The sequence below is a fragment of the Caloenas nicobarica genome, chromosome 3 (assembly GCF_036013445.1).
Source record: "Caloenas nicobarica isolate bCalNic1 chromosome 3, bCalNic1.hap1, whole genome shotgun sequence".
NCBI classification, from domain to species: Eukaryota; Metazoa; Chordata; class Aves; order Columbiformes; family Columbidae; genus Caloenas; species Caloenas nicobarica.
Genome location: NC_088247.1, coordinates 61,752,275 through 61,770,544, shown reverse-complemented (window position 1 = coordinate 61,770,544; position 18,270 = coordinate 61,752,275). Strand labels below are relative to the sequence as shown.

The 18,270-nt window shown below is 41.5% G+C and overlaps 1 protein-coding gene across 1 annotated transcript; it reads left to right on the top strand.

Annotated features, from left to right (window-relative positions):
* Positions 1-1,772: 1,772 nt before the first annotated feature.
* LOC135987180 (p53 apoptosis effector related to PMP-22-like) lies at positions 1,773-17,876 on the top strand. The gene is made up of 3 exons (XM_065631916.1): positions 1,773-2,125; positions 15,503-15,646; positions 15,908-17,876. The coding sequence occupies exons 1-3, from the start codon at positions 1,915-1,917 to the stop codon at positions 16,120-16,122; spliced, it is 570 nt and encodes a 189-aa protein (XP_065487988.1). The 5' UTR covers positions 1,773-1,914; the 3' UTR covers positions 16,123-17,876.
* Positions 17,877-18,270: the final 394 nt, after the last annotated feature.

Here is an 18,270-nt window from a genome sequence, read left to right as displayed (position 1 = left end):
ATGCATAAACCTGGTATATCACAGTGTTACAGAACTGGTAAGTTGCATTTTAAACATTATATTTAGGTTAAATAAAGTGCATTTGTGGACAGTACAAATGTGAACTACATGGGAAGATACATAATATTCTAAGGAAATGGTGGTTCCCTAAAGTGTCCTTTACAAAAAATACTTGAGATTGTCCCTTGTTTCCAAACCAAAACAGCAGCTGAGGTGTCTGCATAGTTGGCTTTTTCTTTAAGTGACATTCAAATTGAAAGGCCAAAGCTGTAAAAATGTCTCCTGCTCTAAGAGAGACTTGTTGAACGCCCCTGATGGACCTCTCCCAGCTGCGGGGATGCTGGGCTGTGCGCCATGGGGGAGCCGCTGGTAGGATGCTTCGGCTGGCCAGAATTACACCGATTGGTGAAGGAGAGGCAAAGCAGCCCCATCACTGACAATCTACCACCAGACTAATAAGCTATCTCTTATTAGAGGTAAGGCACAGTGTCACATTAACCTGTTCAAACTGCATTCAGGACAGAGCTACTACTTCTTCACAGTGCTGCAGCTTATTTCTGTGGATGTTCTAGTGTGGGTCAATGCAAGCTCAGTGCCTCTGCATGCAATCCCTTGTACAGTGTATAAATTCAATGTAAATTATTAATTTATTTTATTCAGTCCATTGCTGATTCATGAACGCTAATTCAGCAAAATGCTGTGGAGTTTGCATTTCAGTGTGGATTTCACATTTCACTGTGAAAGTTACAGTACAGTAGCACATCTCTGTGAGTAAATGAGGCCTGTATTTGCGTGCTCTGACAATATCCACCATGGGAGCAAAGGATACTTTGCATCCTCTGTGCCTAACCACGTTTCACAGAAACCGGCTTCAATCTGCAAGAGGTGCAGCTGCTTCCAGATGTAAGCATGTCTGAGCGCTGCCAAAATACTAGCAGCTGTAGTACCTGTAAGTTCAAAGGGAGAGTGATACAAACGTGGTTCTATCACTTCTGAGTTGAAAGACAGAAAACTCTGCCTGCGCTTGGCTGGCGGCCTCTCGGGACACAGGGAGATGATGATTCATCTCTACATTGCTCTCACAGCACGTTGCAGACAGGCTCTGACAGGCTCCGGGCACTGCACATGCAGCCAGAGCCATGCACAGGGAGTGTTCACAAGGCACGGTCAAATCAAAGCTTAATTTTGGTCTCCCACTAAAGCTATACCCATGCCATACTATACTTTTAGTGGTAAATCTTGTTGTTTATTTTCCCCTGCAGCTATGTACCAAAGGAGGGAGGGAGGGCAGTCACACATTCTTTATTGCCTTAGCTTTATAACAGCTAGGGGAATTTCTTTTTAATTGTAAAAAAATAAGGTATCGTTTTATTTTTAAAAGGGAGTCCAAGAAAAGCAGCTTTCAACCTCCAGGTGGCAAGTTTCAGAAGCAACCACCCTCTAATGCAAATAGTTTCCTGGTTTGTCTCCTGTATTCGCCTACCATCATGCAAATCCCTTAGGAGAGAGAAAGGTGTAAACACAGCTGTGAGATGCTCCTGCTGGTGGTAAATGGCAGGAAGGAAAGTGTTAAATGCCGAACAAAAACAGCACCTGATTTGTTACCCAGTCAGCAGGACAGAGAGGATCCCACAGATAAACCCAGCCTCAAAGCTTCTCCCCAGCTCAACTGGTTATTGCTCAACAGCAGCTCTTACTCATTTGAATCTAGGTGGAGCTTCCTCCCTCCATCCCTCCTCCCTCCCTGTCTTGTCTCTCCTGACTAAAAACTTTTTCTCAAAACACCTGCACACGCTCTTGCAGGTACTGGCACTCGCTTTCCAGGAGATTTGCAGAAGCACCTTCGCTTTGTGTCGCTGAGTTGGTGGCAGAGACGGCCACCCTTGTCCCACCAGCTTCTCCCTGCCCTGGAAGATGGTGAAGTACGGCCTCGACTACACGCGGTGCAGATGGATCCTACCCCTGCTCCTGGGCATAGGCGTCATCTTTGGTATCATTGCGCTGTCGGGCAGGGGCTGGCTGGAGTCGCAGACCTTGCCCTATGTGCATCAAGCATCGTTATGGCAGAGCTGCAGGAGGCCTGAGCAGGGTGGGGACTGGAGCTGCGAGTCCCTCATGGGTTACGGTAAGCGCCTGCAAAGGTGGTGGGGAGCAGACTCTGAAGCAGTGGGTCACGTCCTGGGCTCATCTTTCCTCAGCTCTCATAACCGTATCAGCTAATATCTGGCATTTATATATGAAATTATGGGCAATAGGGACTGCCAATGAAGTACATCAAGGCTTTTGGCTAAGAAGATGAAGAAGAAAAATGCTCTCACCCCTTGCTTTTGAACCATAGTTGCATAGTACAAAAACCCCCACACGTGGTAATATACCAGTGCAGAAAATATTACAGCCTCCAAGATTTTATTCCTCTCTTAGAAGAAGCTATTAACCTCTTCTCACAAATCACTGTTTTCCTAAACGTAACAGCTACTGCTGATCAAATGTCCAAACAGCAAGTTGTGTGGGCAAGCCTGGCATTAATGTGATAAACCAGTCCTGATTGTCAGCAAGGAGGTAAAAATGCAAGATGGTAAGAAGATATTCCCAGGGAGTGTCAGGCTGCAAAATGCTGCCCTGAAACTGCTGTGGTAGGTGGGTCATGTGAAAGAGTCTTCTTGTGATTATGAAAGAAAGCTTTAAAAGATGAAAGGATTTCTTGTTTGTATTGAGTTGAGTTTTGGTTAAGTATGCCATTAAACATGTTGACCCAGGTGCAGCCTTCATCTTGAAAAGATGTAAACCACTGAGAAGAGGCCACGAGAAGGATCACTCTAGATGTCCCTGTTTCTTTCTTTCTTTTTATGTTTTTTTTTTTTTTTAAATTTTTCTCCTCCCCCCCTTTTTTTTTCTTCCCCTCTCTTTTTTTGTGTTCTATATATCTGTTATTGGCCACAGTCTTAAACATATTATTCTGAGTGATGGGCTGTTAGCCTGAGCCAGGAGGAAAGTTCAAGTGTTCTTATAATTTATGCTAATTCAAACTAAAAGGAAGAATGTTTTCTCTAAGACTCAGAATCTCAGCTTCTCTTGCTGAAAATGGGAGTAAAAACACTTGCAGAAGCAATCTCAGGGATCATTTATTACAGCTTTTAAAAATTGTTCCTGAAATTTTATCTATGGTCAAACTCTGCCTTCTATGCACAAAATTCATCTGTAAGGAGTGAATTGTAGCAGGCCCCTGTGAGTGTGGGGCTCCAGGACAAGACTGGCTCCATTCAGCATCACTCCCAGTCCTGCCCTCAGAGCTCCTGCGTCAGTTCTGTGGCTGGGCATAGATCCAGCCAGTTTGCTGCCTCTGGTACACGGTGCTGGAGAGCAGGAGAGAGACCATGATGCTTAATAAAGGGCTTCTCAGTCCTGAGTTTCCACAAAAAGTGAGTCCTCCTCCTGATCTCCAGGTTAGGCACTATCTGTGTCATGAATGTCAGCTTTAACTGGACAGAAAGTATTTAGAAGTCTCACCCTGCTTCTCTTGATAGCACAAAAGAAGTTTCACCTTGCTTCCAGGTCCTACATGGTTGTTTTCACTTCCTTCATTATCCTGCCTCATTCTTACATGCTTGAATTCTGCAGTTGTATACAGTTTCCCACTGACAGCATCTACAGACTAACCAGGGAGGTCATCCTCTCTATGGACTATCCTGCAATGTCTAGAGTTACCATGAATCACATCCACAATAAGTCCAGCGCTTCTAACACATTGGAAATGTTCAGCTTAGTACACACAGGCAGAGTACTCCCCAGCATGTACACTGGAGATTCAGCTGATGCTTCTGAAAGCATTAGAAATGCTGTTCATCTGCTGCATGACTGCATTAGGCTCTCAATGGGCATGCATCTATCGTCTGACCTCGTCAAGCCTACTAAATACTTAGAAAACGTAAGCAAATCCTCAAAATCCTCCTGAACAAAATTTCAAGATGGAAAAGGAAGATATGTCTGGGACAAAAGAATCATTTAGTCAATAGGAGAATATGTAATCCTGTATGTAAAAAATGTGTTCATAGGCCAAGCGACAGTGGGTTATGCTGCCTGCTTCCACCTCTGCAAGATTTTGCCATTACAATGTAGAACTTGGCCATCACAGGAGTGGGTTACCCCTGACCCGTAAGAGGGCTGTAGGTCTGACTCTTAAGGATGTAAACTCATGTCACCGTATTGATCCTTTCCAGTCCCTTCCTACAGACTCCTTCTCTTCAGAAGTGGGACGTGTTCAGATCCAATCCTGTCTTCAAGTTTTCCTGTCATTCTGTCCTTGCTCAGTTGGTGTGGTGTTGGGATTTTTCTTTTGGAGCTCCTGCCTTTCCTCATGCAGGGTGCAGACACCTGATGCCAGTCTTGGGTTCCACCCAAAAGAGGAGGCCATGAGACAGCATCTTATGAACATCCAGGTCTTGCGTTGAGCCTGATTCTATCTGCCTCAGTGCTGAAACATAGGATTTTAATAATTCTAGGATTACATTGATCCATGCTGCTCCAGAAAGGTCACAGAAAACAAGCATTCAGCATCACATTCTGTGGGATGTTGAACTTCGTCTTGTGCCAAGTTAAACACAGTGCTTGATAAACAAAGTGTAATTACATGCCTTCCTGAGCACAGAGACAAAAGATGTAATGTAAACAGAAAGGACGTGTTTTACATTTTTCCTGAGATGAAATCTTTCTCTCCCCCTTCTATTCCACAATTCTCATCTCCTTTCCTCTGGGCTTTGCTCTCAACATCCCTGCCTAATCTGCCACAAGGTGGGTAGGTTCTGAAATTCGGTCTTCCTACAGAGATGGTTTCACTGATATAAGTGATACACACATGTACCCCAGCAGCTGCCAGCAAATATTCTCAACGTGAGCTGGACAATGTAGCTATCTTAATCCACTACCGACATCTACATCCTATCATAATTAGGTATAATTATAATGTAATTTCCCTTGAATCCCTGCCGTTTGGCCAAATATATGTATATACACAGATAGAAGACAAAAAGCCAACATTGTTGAGGTCAGTCAGTTTGGAAGGGAAGAAGGCTGAATGTTTTATTGGTTGCACCAGTAGAGTTTGGGTTCTCTGGATAGCTGCTTAAGCTGACAGAATTCAAAACCTCACAGGGAAGACAAGATGCCTGTACATTTATTATTTTTTTTGAGAGAGCCAGGAGAATAACTCCACCAGTGCAGTTATCTTCTCTGAAAGCATCTATACACTCTAGGCCTTCTGCAAAGTTTATAAACTTGGTGGAAAGTGAGAATATGAAGAGTTTATACACTCTGTTATCTTCTCCAAAAGTTCAGATCTTCTGTTTTAACCATATGACACTCATCTAGACTTTTCATCAGAAGTCTTTTGCTTTTCAAGCATATTTAGCTCACATGAATAGAGCTTTCAAGGAAAAAATATTTAGTGCATTAGGACACTTACTTGAAACTACTTGAGTTTAGGATGAGGGATTGAGAGATGCAAACTGCAGCTCTGCCATGTTCTGGTACTTGAAACAAATAGAGGACTCAAGTTTATAACATGCTCGAACCTTTACAAAGACAGAGACAAGGACTTTTGGATAGATAATGAGTACAATATAGAATGTATCTGGCTGGGACATGGCTGAGCTTGCAAAGAAAATGCAGAGGTTAAATCCCTTCATGAAGCTGGCACAGCACTCCTTTGTTTTTCTTGATTTTTGGCTATATAGCCTCTCTTGAATAAAGTGTGTCTCACAGACATGAGACATTTTTTTCAGTGTGTAATTTATTCCACTGCAGGCTTTGAAGATGTTTAAACACGTGTGGGTTTGGTTGGGGGAAAATAACTGATTTTATTTTATTAGTCTCAATGTGAAGCACAATTGGATGAAAAACTCGTGGCTAGACTTGTCCCATCTTATGTTCCACCTGGCCCTGCAGCTCTTCCACATGCAGATGCCACTAAGAAAATAACTGCAAGCTTAAAGCTCTAAACTTAGGTTGAAGTGGTCCACTCATTTGCATAGTGCAAACAGAGATCTTGGGGAAATAATCAGAAAAAGACATTTCCACATGACAAGTGGAATCCAGATCTTCAGTTATTTTCACATCATACTATTCAATTATAGGCTTTTCCTGGGATGTGTTCAGGTTTTAGTGACTGTGAAGATTAGTGGAGGGATGAATGATTTTGCCCTCTGGAAAGGACACCTTCCTGAATCTTGTATTCCAGGCAAATAATTGGTAACTATGTTCTAGCTCATTCCAGTTTTATTTTGGTATTAATGCAATACTACAAGATAGGATAGTTAATATATTATGATTATAATGAACGAAAGTTACTTCAAATATGGCACCAGATGAATATGTTTACAGGATAAGTGAAAGAAGGGAATGCTGCAAAAAGTAACATCCTCTTGAGGAGGGAAATATTCTCCTTTAGTCTCATAAGACCCCCATTGATGGGTAGATTTTGTTCCCTGTTTTGCCTGTATCAGGCTCTTAGATCTGGGAAATCTTTTGCTATGATGAAGCACCATTTATTATTCTGGAGGACTAACAAAATGGAAATCACTTGCTAAAAATCCCCAGCTAATCATACAACAGTGAGGTACACGGTGTGGTCAGGATCAGTCTCTGAGCAGTGAAGAACCTCTCTTGATACTACACCTGCCGCTGGCCTTGCACTGCTGGCCCCGTGGCTCTCCCTCTGGAAAAATCAATTCTCCAGCAGGCCCGTGACTCATCACCCCTGGGGCACAGGACAGATCAGACACTGGGTTTCCCTGTTGCCACGCTGCCTACGTAAAACTGTTTTGCCTTCCCCCATGTTCCCATCACATCCGACAGTCAGCACTTAATCCCAGGCATGGGGGAGCCCTTGCCTGCCTCAAGCTGAAGCAACGCCCTGGGCAGAGTGACACGGGGATATTTCCAGGGCGATGGGCTGAGAGACAGCCCCTCTCAGCAGGGCCTGGGAGGAGAAGCAGGCCATCCTGGTGGCTCTTTGGCACCCCAGGGTGTCTGCAAGTAGGAAGAGAAGTGAAGCAAACAAGTAACTGTGCTTGTGAAGCAGGGACCAGCTCAAGTCACAGGGCCCTTATTGCAAACTTTCCCTGGAGTCAAGGTTCTGCACCTAAAGGCTTTCAGAATTTGGTAAAACTCAAGTAGATTTTGAAAAGTGTCCTTGCAGCTGGGAAACAAAGGCTGGGGAGGTTTCTGATCAGTCCAAGGAAGCCCATGGAGAGCCCAGGATGGAGCCCAGCTCTATGCTCTGTGCATTGTCTGGATTACAGGGCAAACCTTAACTCCTTTGACACAGGGTGAACTGAAAACAAAAGCTTGTTGCTGTTCCTGCTGCATCGTAGCATGAAACAGTTATATTTATATATGGTGGCTACCAGTAGTTTTAATGACAGTGTATAGGGAAGCACATAATTTCCTAAGTCATTAGTCTCCTAAAAGTGTAATGTAACCTGGGACTAACCAGGGAGAAATGAGAGTACAAGATCAGTTACTTAATAACATAGAATATTCAATCATTATTCAAAAGAGAATGCTAGAAAATGCAGGCTCCATTAAATGTATTCAGGACTGAAAATATCACAACAGTATATTTGAGGAACTCTGATGCAAGAAAGAGAGAACAAACTTGATTTTTCCCCAGCTTGTAGGAGATATTCTGTTGTTACTAAAGAGGTATAAGAGAAGGGAATCAAGCCCAGAGCATTTAATTACTATGGCAATTTTGATTTCTCATCTGCAATCGCTAACATGCATTCCCTTGTAATTTTAGGGTTTGTCCTCTTATATGTTTAGTGGCAGATTCATTTAATCAGACTCTTTTATAAATAATAGTTTTGCTGTTCAGCAATTAACTGTACAGAGAGCAATTGCAGATGGCATCCCACTGTTTATTATCCAACCTCCTTTTAATAATTATAGTTAAGTTGTGTGGAAAAATAGCAATTATGTGGAGGGTTCTTATCTCCCTATCAGGAGATATGATCTGCTGGTGTTGAGGACTTCGTGAAGATGCTTAACACTTTGTATCGTCAGGACCTGAAGTCCTTGAGAGGACACCACCCACACAGACACAGGGGAGGCATCTCTACTGAAAACATATGGAAACTTGTGGCTAAACTCTCATTTCTCTTCACCTCATCTCTTCCTCTAGCTTGAGGTAATCTGATACAGCAGGGCTATAATAATCTTTCCATGGAAAGTGGTGGATTCACCAGCACAGGACAATTTTGAGATTCAGCTGGACGGGTTGCTGGGCCATCTTGTCTAGGCCATGCTTTTGCCAAGAAAGGTTGGACCAGATGATCCTTGAGGTCCCTTCCAACCTGGTATGAAAACTGTGGATCAAGAGTGAGAACAATACTTGATGCACATGGAAATCAGATGCAAATTCAGTGTTCATCAGCCTCAAATGGCCCTGGGAAAATAAAACTTTAAAAGAGATTTGTGGAAAGGTTCCACTCTGCTGTTTCAATTAAAATTCCGGTTCAATAGCCTGTGTTATCATGGACGTTGATTCTGTTTAATTCACATTAAATATTTTAACCCAGCTTTAACTCAGGGGTAGTTTTACTACTCTGATTAACTGAGTTTATGTATATGTACTGATTAATCAATACCTTACCTGTTTTATTTACCTCCCAACCCCCATATACACATCCAAGTGTAGGTAATCCTGCTTTAATTTAAAACAAATAGGAAAAAATAGGAGGAAAAATGTTACAGTATTCAAGTGTAGAAGACTGAGCTTTAATCCCAAGATGTTCTCAATGTATGCAACTGTTTCTGAAGATAATGTGAGATAGGGGTACTCCCTGACTCTCATGAGCAAACATTTAATTTTGAGGCACTGTGTGCAGATGATTTTAATAGCTAACTTACTCCCTCGGTGCTTCCTTTGATGATGGCTCTACGTCCTCTGCCACTTCTGCCTCCATAGCGCTAAGTAAGCATCAGGGAGCAGCCCTCATTAATACAAGATTTGCAGAAGCCAGCTCCTAGTCAAGCTTGTACATGCCTGGGCTTATGATGAGATGAATTTGAACCACTCCCTCAAGATGTAACTGCTCCTCCCCTCAAATTCAAGTCGGAATAGCTTCTGAGTTGAATTGCTTACCTCGGTAAGAGACGAGGTTTGCAGAAGTAGGTAAAGCCTTGCATGCGGGCTTTGCCTGTATGTTTGTGAGTAAAGTCAGTGTTGGGGAATTAATAAGTTTTTGCTCTAAAGGAGCACCAAGCCAAACTAAACTGTCACCTTAGCAGTAAGCTATGGTCAAGACCGTATGCTGGTCAACACCAGACTGCTTTCTGCTAATGTATACTGAGTTTAACTAAATACATGCCCTATGAATAAGGTTCTTTGTCTTACTGTTGTCATCTAAAATCATTGTTATGGCATAATTGGAAGTCGTAATTATTCCTTATGTGGGACCCTCTACTAATCACCAATAAACTTTTGCAATGACATTATCTTACTCTGAACCTAAATAGGTCATTCTCTGTTTCCATGGTTGTCTCTTAAGTAGTGGCAAGCTAAAAGCTGGTTCCTGCTCACAGAAAAATGGCTTGCATGTTATGAGATAATGCTTTGTTATTAAATAAGAAATCCATATTAATCCATATTAACTGCCGATGAATTCTAAAGAAGTAATGCCAGGGGAAAAAGAACAGAGTTACCAAAAAGGATGCCAAACAGAAGGACCAAATATTTTGCATTCCACTCCTAATTATATAAACTCACACCAAAAAATCTCAAAGGAAAACATCCAGTATTGACTTCCAGAGGGAAAGATGTTCAGAAAATGCAGTTGTTTTAAGAAGGATCCAGATGCAATGTACAGTGTGTTTCAAACAGATGAATCCAGTTTCAAAGCAATATGAATTCAAGTTGGATCCACCTTTTGAAACACCCTGTAGAAGCTCAGAGAATAATACACACCTAATCATGCCTTTGATTTTTTCTCCTCATTTTATTCTGTTCATAAATGATCCATGACTAATATGTGATTTTCCTGATTTGTATAGCCTTCCTTTGAAATTATTTTCAGTCAATAGCTTCCAGTCTGCACATATAGATTATTCAGAAGAAGCCGCTTTTAATAGTTTCTGATTTGTCTTGTCTGTGTACAAACAATGCACACTGGTATTTCACTGTCAGCTCATGTGGTAAACAAACAGTTGCAGAGATTTCTATGTTCACTTACTTTCAAAAAAGCACAGAAATTTCTTGTAGTTGGCATGTTACAGGGTTATGATTTCTAGAAGATGGGATTTTGCACTGTCCGATATTGCACAGGTAACACAGGGAATTCAGAGTCCTGGATTACAGTGGCTTGCAAATGCACCAACAGCTCACCCTTCAGCTGATAAACCGAGATGTGGATTAATGAGTTTGATGGGCCATATTAAGATTCATGCTAGGGAGAACACTTGTTCTTCTGCAGACATGCTCACTTTCACATGGAAACTTTCTTGAGGAGAACAAAGCAAAAGGAAATGGATAAAACTTGGCCAGAGCATTTCCTTTTCAAAGCAAAGCATGGGCTCTGGAGCGGTCACCACACCCCGATGAAGAACATCAGGTTGAGAAACCCAAATGAGTTCAGCTTTGTTTCCAAAATAATGCCCTTTCCCTTTAATCAGAGAGATGTAAAACAGGTTGAGCTCTGCAAACTCAGCCCAGAAACATTCTCATTACGTACAACACAGGGATGAATCACCACCATGGCAGATTTTAGTTCTTGTAAGAATTGCTTTGCAAGACTGGAGCTAGAACTGCAGGGTTTGTGTTTCTTTCCCTTGGTGGTATGAAGGATAACAGAGCAAAATATTAGTCTATTACATTTTCTTCCACCTCCTCCCTGTTTCTTTTGAATTAAAACTATCCTTCCTTCCTAAAATTGCTGCACAATTCACTGCAGTTGCTGATGTGTTAAAATGATCCGTCAGCAAGAACCTGTAGGTAATTGTTGGTGTCTGCGAGCTGGCAATAAACACATCTTTTTCTTTCCAGTGTATTTAGCTTCAATACAGGAGGAAAATTTGGAGAAGCATATTCTAATTGATTAGACCAGGAGAAGTACTTCTTAACTCTCTGGGGTTGCTTTCAGAAAATGCCACTCAAAGAACAAGACTCAATAGACCATGTGGCTTGAGGGTACCAGATCAAGAAAGATACGAGAACGTCATTATGAGTGTTCTCCCATGTTTTGAACCACATACACCAGAAACAGAAATTTGTATTTATCTGACTTTACACACTATTTTCAAGGCATGACAGCTCTTTTCTGAAGGCACCGTTTGGAGCACAGAACACATCAGGCTAAGGAAAGACTAGATCTTGGCTCAATTTACTGCTGAGCAAGGACGTTTATTTCCTTGTATGTGAAGCACAAACAGTGTTTACACTTTTGCAAACTGGAAAATGCATGAGGGAGTAAAATCAGGAAGGCAAGAAACCAGAGACATTCTTGGTTCCGGATCTCTAATGAAGTCCGTCAGCTTCCCTATGGCTGCAGTTAGCAATAGGATATTCAGAATGTGTTTAAATGGTGCAACACAAGAGGTAGTCATGCTACCTCTAAACTATGTTAGCTTTAATAGCAGAGTAATAAAGCGGCATTGTTGCTGTATAGTGTCTCAGCTAATTATCTTGTTCATAAGCTACAGTGAGCTCTGTGCTGGCGTGGGTGGGCTCTTTCTGGTCTCTAATTAGCTCAGAGGTCTCCTCACACAGCAGGGAATTTTAGAAGGCAGGCATTCATTTTCATTTTCCAGTAGTCACATATTACTGCATTCACTATGGGTAGTCTGGACTCTTACGAATTGAGGTACAAAACACTGTAACGAGAAGTACTGTCCTTGCTCTGCTTGAGATAGCCATGAAAATGTGGGTTCCTTTTGACAGTTTGGCGTAGCAAGGTCTTGGTTTAAGATAAAATTGTTCAGAAAATTGTCAGCTAAAAGGAGCTCTCAGGAGCGAATGGTGTGCATCTTCCTACAAACCCTCTCACGGTGTTCACTGGTATTCTCTCAGCTGACACAGGAGCTGAAAAAGGGAGAAATAGGACTGACACACAACTGTTATTGGATCCTGCTGGTACGCAAGGACATTCTCACATAAACACACGTGGTGGTGGTTGTTTTGTAGTTGTTGTTTGTTTGTTTTGGCTTGTTTTGTTTTGTGTGTGTGGTGGGGTTTTTTGTTGTTTTTTGTTTGTTTGTTTGTTTTCTTTATTTCCTAATAAGCACATTTTAACTCCTAAACAGCCAAAACATCACTGCTGTTTTGGTGGGCTGAGAAAACAGGTCTCACAAATTGCTGAGTATTTTCACAGACTCAGCCTGATAGCCTGTAACCTGCTGCTCCCTCTGTTCTGTTTTTGATTTTTTGACAGGTGACCTAGATATTTTCATTTTTCAGCTGCCTTCTCTCTGGAGTCAAGTGTACTTTGAGTTAGTGTTGCACCTGTAATAATTCTTCAGTGTGGATTCACATTTTTAGGAAAAAACTTTGCAATTTAGAACAATTAATTTATGCTTTTGGTTTATTTTAAAGCAAAACCAAACCAAAATGAACAGACAAACAAACAAAAAGTGAAACCCAATGAAACAAAACAACAACAGCAAAACCCCCAAACAAATTCTCCCCGCCCCCCATACAGGCAGATAAGGAGAGATTTGGGACCAGATTAGCCACTCGCTCGTCAGTGTTTTCTGACCAGTTTAATTCTTCTAATTCTGGAATTTTCAAGGAATTTTAAGTATTAATTATATTGGTAAAGACACTAAGCTACTCTAGTGCTTCTGGCTGGCAGAAGGAAAAATAAGTATGTCAGATACAGAAACAGTTGCAATCGTTCACACACGTAGCTTTTGCTGCCTTTTACCCTAGAAAGGTAAGGGGCTTGCACACTGTGGTCTTAGACTACTGATAACTGCTACTTTTTGTAAAGGACAGATGAAGTCAGGGTACCCTTCCTCAAAAAAACCCCACAGTGACTCTTCCATGCAATCCTATTGCCTTACCTGCAGCTACATATTGATTTTCTTATGATCTTGAGTTAACTTTTTTCTCTTTTGTAGAAGTGAGAGTCACAGAATTGGCTGTTAGGTGATTAAGCAATGCCTCCCAAAGTTGTGAGCACCCTTCAACGAGCATGTCTCTTCTTGCCGTATAGCCCGTGCCCGGCGGGCTGGGTGCGCACCCAATCTGCTTTTGTACAGTCACAGCGTTTCTAACACTACTTCAGGAAAAACACCTGGGCCAGCCTGGCAGAGGAGGGAGATAGTGGCATGGGCAAGCTGCCACCACACGCGGCTGTGGCCGCCAAGTGCTGCCCCTGAACCCCAACCCAGGCGATGCTCCCACCGCAGGGGACGGTGCTCTGCCATCAGCTCCTCTTGGGAAGCAAGGCTGAGCTTTGGCAGACCCTCTGCTGCCCACAGCAGCGGTGGTGGGGGGGGGGTGAGGTGAAACCCCCAGGTCTTGTGGTGCCTCAGCACTCCCTGGGTGGGCAGTGGTGCTCTGAGTCTGCTCTGGAAAAGGACACCCCAGGAGTTTTGCACTTAACCACAAGCAGTTATGCACCTAACAAAAAACATAATCTCTAGATGTGATTTCATTCTGCTCCCAGAAGTTAGAACGCTCGTATCCAACAGCAGTGAGGTGACTGCTGCTGAGCAACTTCTCTAATGGCCAGGTGCTCCTTTTTTTTGCCGTTTTAGAGGAGTGGCAGAGAGGCTGGGAGCAGGAGCATCCTCAACACAGTAAATTGAGCTGTAGCACTATAAGAAATTCCTCTTCCTGGCTGTTTCCCTTGATACTTTGCCTGATGTGCTGCCCTCCCACCTGTGCCTCCACATTGCATGATCTACCTCCAAGCCTCCTGTAAACTCCCCAGGAGAAGAGTTTGGGCTAAAATTCTGAGCTAGAAGCTGAGATAAAGGCACAGCTTTGCTCTCTCTTTGAGTCTTCTCAGGCAGCTGCCTGTTTACAGGAAAAATAACAGAGTTGAAAAGCCCTGTAAGCAGATAGAAACTTTTTGACATAAAGAAGAAAAGCGACATGGCATAAAACTGAAAACATAATGCTAGAATTAAACAAAGATTGTAAAGTGAGGGTGGGAGCGGGGATGGTGAAAATCAAACAAAAAGGGAAATTGGTTTTGACGGGCTGATGGGAAAAAAGGAGAGCTGGAAAATCCTGATCCATTTTTCTAGTTTAATAGCAGAGGTGCTGTGGGGCATGGGGGAAGAGAGGTTGAGCACCAAGGTGTCACTCACCAGGGACAGGACAGTGGCTTTCGTGCCTACCCAACACTGGCCAGGGAACGTAGGACACTTTGCACTTTATTATTTGCGTGCTCGAAGCAAGCAAACTGTCACATTACTGGATATCAAAAATCTTAACTTAGTTCCATTGGGAATATTTACTGAACAGCGTGCACTACATTTGGGTTATAATTATTGTCATATTGTTGTTTGGGCTGTGATAATTTTTTGATGCTGCTGCTGTATGTATTTGGTTAGAAGCCAAGACCTTACAAACATAGTGTAAGAGAGGAGGTGACGTCTGTAGATGCCCAGCAGATTTTAACCACCTGTACATACACATCTACATACACAATTTAAAATATGTCAAAGTGGGCTTTTTACATTCAGAAGGGGAGACACTTTGATCTCTTTCAGCGGTGATTGTCCCTCAAGACTTAAATTATTGAATAAATGCTACTTTTTTTCAGTTGTTATGCCAACACAATATGCTTAGATCTGGCATGTTATAACAAAGTTGCATACTTTGAAAATGAAAGTATTAATACTCTGAACAAGCTTTTCAAAATGAAATGCTTCTCACTCTGGATCAAAAGCAGAGGTCAAATTTCCCTACAAAACAGATTCCAAATCTTTAGATCCATTCAGGACACAGAGTTAAACAAAGGCTGAAAAGGCAGAAGACACTGAATTTTGACATTTATGGACTATTGCCATACCTTTAAATTTGCATGCCAGAGTGGCAGTACTTGTATAAACACTTTTTTATTAAAGGAATACTTTAATTAGTTCCAGGAACAGTCTAATTCTCCTTGTTCATGCAAAATATTGCTGGTTTTATGGCATCTGCTGAGGCAATGACATTTGTTATCAACAGAGAGTGTCCATTCTTTAGATTTCATCTTTACGGTATTTTTCGTCTCAACATGCAGTTGTTAAAACTAAAGAAGAAGCTTGCACACAAGCCCCATTGCATTTTCTACAAGAGGTCTAAGATGGCATTTTTTTTAATTCTGTACTTTGTGAATGATTTCTTGTGGAATTAAAATGTTCACCTATGAGAGGAGGGAAAGCTCCTGTGCTTTTCTTCTTGGGAGCTGATCTTCTTTTCACATTTGTTTAAAATTAGTCTCTCATTATAAATCAGAGAAAAATACTGTAAAGGGTATTTTTATTATTTTCTAATGTATTTTCCTTTTGATTTCAGCTTGGGGAAGAGCTGCTGCTGCCACATACCTTGTCGGCTTTATACTTCTAGTCATCTGTTTTGCTCTGGCCATCATAGCATTTGCCATTGACACACTTCGGTTCAACTTCATACGAGGGATTGGAGGCTTGCTTTTTGTCGCTGGTAAGGCAGTACATGAAGTCAAGTTTAGCTTGTGCAGGTATATCCATACTAGAACTGGCATTTCCATCAGCTGATTCTATAGCCAGGTCATTGCCTCTGTGCACTTGAACTCTCAATGAAAAATAACACAAAGTCTATCACGGCAGCAGATGAGTTTTCAAATCCTCCTAAATGTGGGTGGGTTTAGCAACAGGTATTATGAAGGCAGGTAACGTGGCGTGTGTTAGCTTAACCTTTTTTTGTTTTCTCCTGTTTCTTCAGCTATGTTCTCCATCATGGGCCTGGTCATTTATCCAGTAAAGTTCTCGACTGAAATTGAAATGACAGGAATCAATATGTTCAGCTGGGCCTATGGCTTTGGCTGGACCACAGCCATTATGGAAATATGCTTGGGATTCTTCTTCTGCTGCCTTCCTAACTATGAAGATCAGATCTTGGGTAATGTGAAGCCCACATATTTTTATTCTTCCCCGTAAGCACCAGGAAAAATGTATTCGTATTCCAGAGGTATTTGACAGACCAGCTACATTTTCCAGAATATCATCACTGGATATTAGTAGAAAAGTCTGGAAACTTTTCAAATGTGTGTAGAAAAACAGTACTGGCATTCTGCAATAAAGTTATCTACTCTATTTTGGACCTTCATATCTGACGTGGGTTGGTTAGGTAAAGTCTAAACATTAAAAAACCTTGTGTTTCCTCATTCATTCCCATGAGCGGGGTGTATGTGGATTCCATTGTATCTGAAATGCATTAATATTTCTGATTAAATTCAGAAAAGCTTTTTAAACTGACAGTAAACAAGGCAACATATATCAACTTCCTGAAGGAAAGCAACTCACAAAAATCCCATTTTGTACATATAATTTTTAACCTGAAGATTTTGCACATTTTTCAAGAAGCAAAATACCTTTATCCACTGACTGCCGAAGTAGTAAATTAGTTAGCCAGCTCTTCATAGCTTTTCTTCCATTTCTCATTCATTCATTCATTCATTCATTCATGCCATAGGGACAGGGTAAGTAAAGGACAAGAGAAAGCCCCCTGCTAAAGCATCTTGACTTTTACCCACCCATGTGGAATGTAAGTATTTATTTCTGAATATTTGTAAGAGTAAGCAAGGACCATCAGTAAACCCTTAAAATTCCTGGCATGCCATTGCTGGGCCAGCACATAGCAGGCAGAGGGGATTTCAAGCCACCTCTGCAACCCATAGACCTGGTTTGAAGAGATGCCTATTGTGGCTTTCTTCATGGGTGTCTGCCTCCTCTATCTGCTGTATCAAAACCTATGGCTTAAAAAGTTCTGTTATAATGGCCCAGCTCTTTTATCCAGTGTGAAAGGGTCAGGGAGGATTTAAGCAAAGGTGTGATCCCCCTACATATCAGGAATGAACCTGGAACAATATAAATGTAGGTATCAAACATTTGTTAAAAGGCCCCTTTTTCATTGGTTTGCTGTTTATAAGTATTTTAAAAGTGGAAAGTTTATACTGTTGTACCTAAGTGTAAGATGTGTAAATGACCCTTACCATCTCATACTTAGGCTCTCATAGAGAAAATCACATCATAAAATACTTTCCAGTATCTTATACTCCACAGTGCTGTGAGCGAGGATATACTGCAAACAATGACATATACTCAAGACTGCTGTTTTCTGCCTTGTTAATCCTAACTTTATAAAGTTCCATTTTTTATCTTAAGTGAAAAAAATGGATACTTCTGCTATGTGGAAAAAGAAGTCTTATCTAAATCCTTAGCTATGGAGGATTCTTAGCTTGTAACGCATCTGCAATTTTCTAACTACCTGTAGTTTATGGAAAGTGCCCTGCCTAATGTTCTTTACTGCAAAGAATGAGAGGTAGAAAAAATTTTTATTAAAATTTTTGGGTAGCTAAATTAATAAAGACACAGGACTCAACCTTTAAAAAAAAAAACAAACAAAGAAAATGCAATTAAGTCCATTCACTTTTATGTATGGAGTGACTTTTAACTTTGATCAATAAACATGACAGGTGAATCAGACCAATGGGGAGAGTACACGTCACAAGAATAGTTAGACAGGAACTTGCAAATACATTAAGAAGATGTTTCCTAGTTAGACAGAAATTAAAAAGAAATAGACTTGAGAAAGCAGTTTGCATAAAATGACTTGCAATTCCTTATGTAATATTATCTGTTCATGAAAAAAAATCATAAATATTTTCATTATGCTTATTATAGCTAATAAATGATGGTGTCTATGTATTGTTTCAAAAGTGAGTCTTAGCTTTTGTTCTCTACTAAGAGGAGGGCAGTGTGGAAGCCCTCAAAGCCTCCTCATGCACCGCCTTGGAGCACCTGGCTACGCTGGCTGGATTTTGAGAGGAGAGAGTAACTTACAAATCTGGCATCACAACAGCTTGTATTTTTCTTCAGTCCTATTCTGGCTGTCTCCTGAGGCTTTGGTCACAAGTGGATGAGAATACTGGACTGTCTCTATTTGCTCGTGGGCTATGTGAAGTCAAGTAACCATCTGCACAGTTCTGTGCTATAGTGTGCTACAGCTCGTTTTGGCATGGAGGGCAAGGCACTCCTGTTCACCAAATAGGGAGCCAGCATGGTCCCACTCCGTGTTTTTATGCC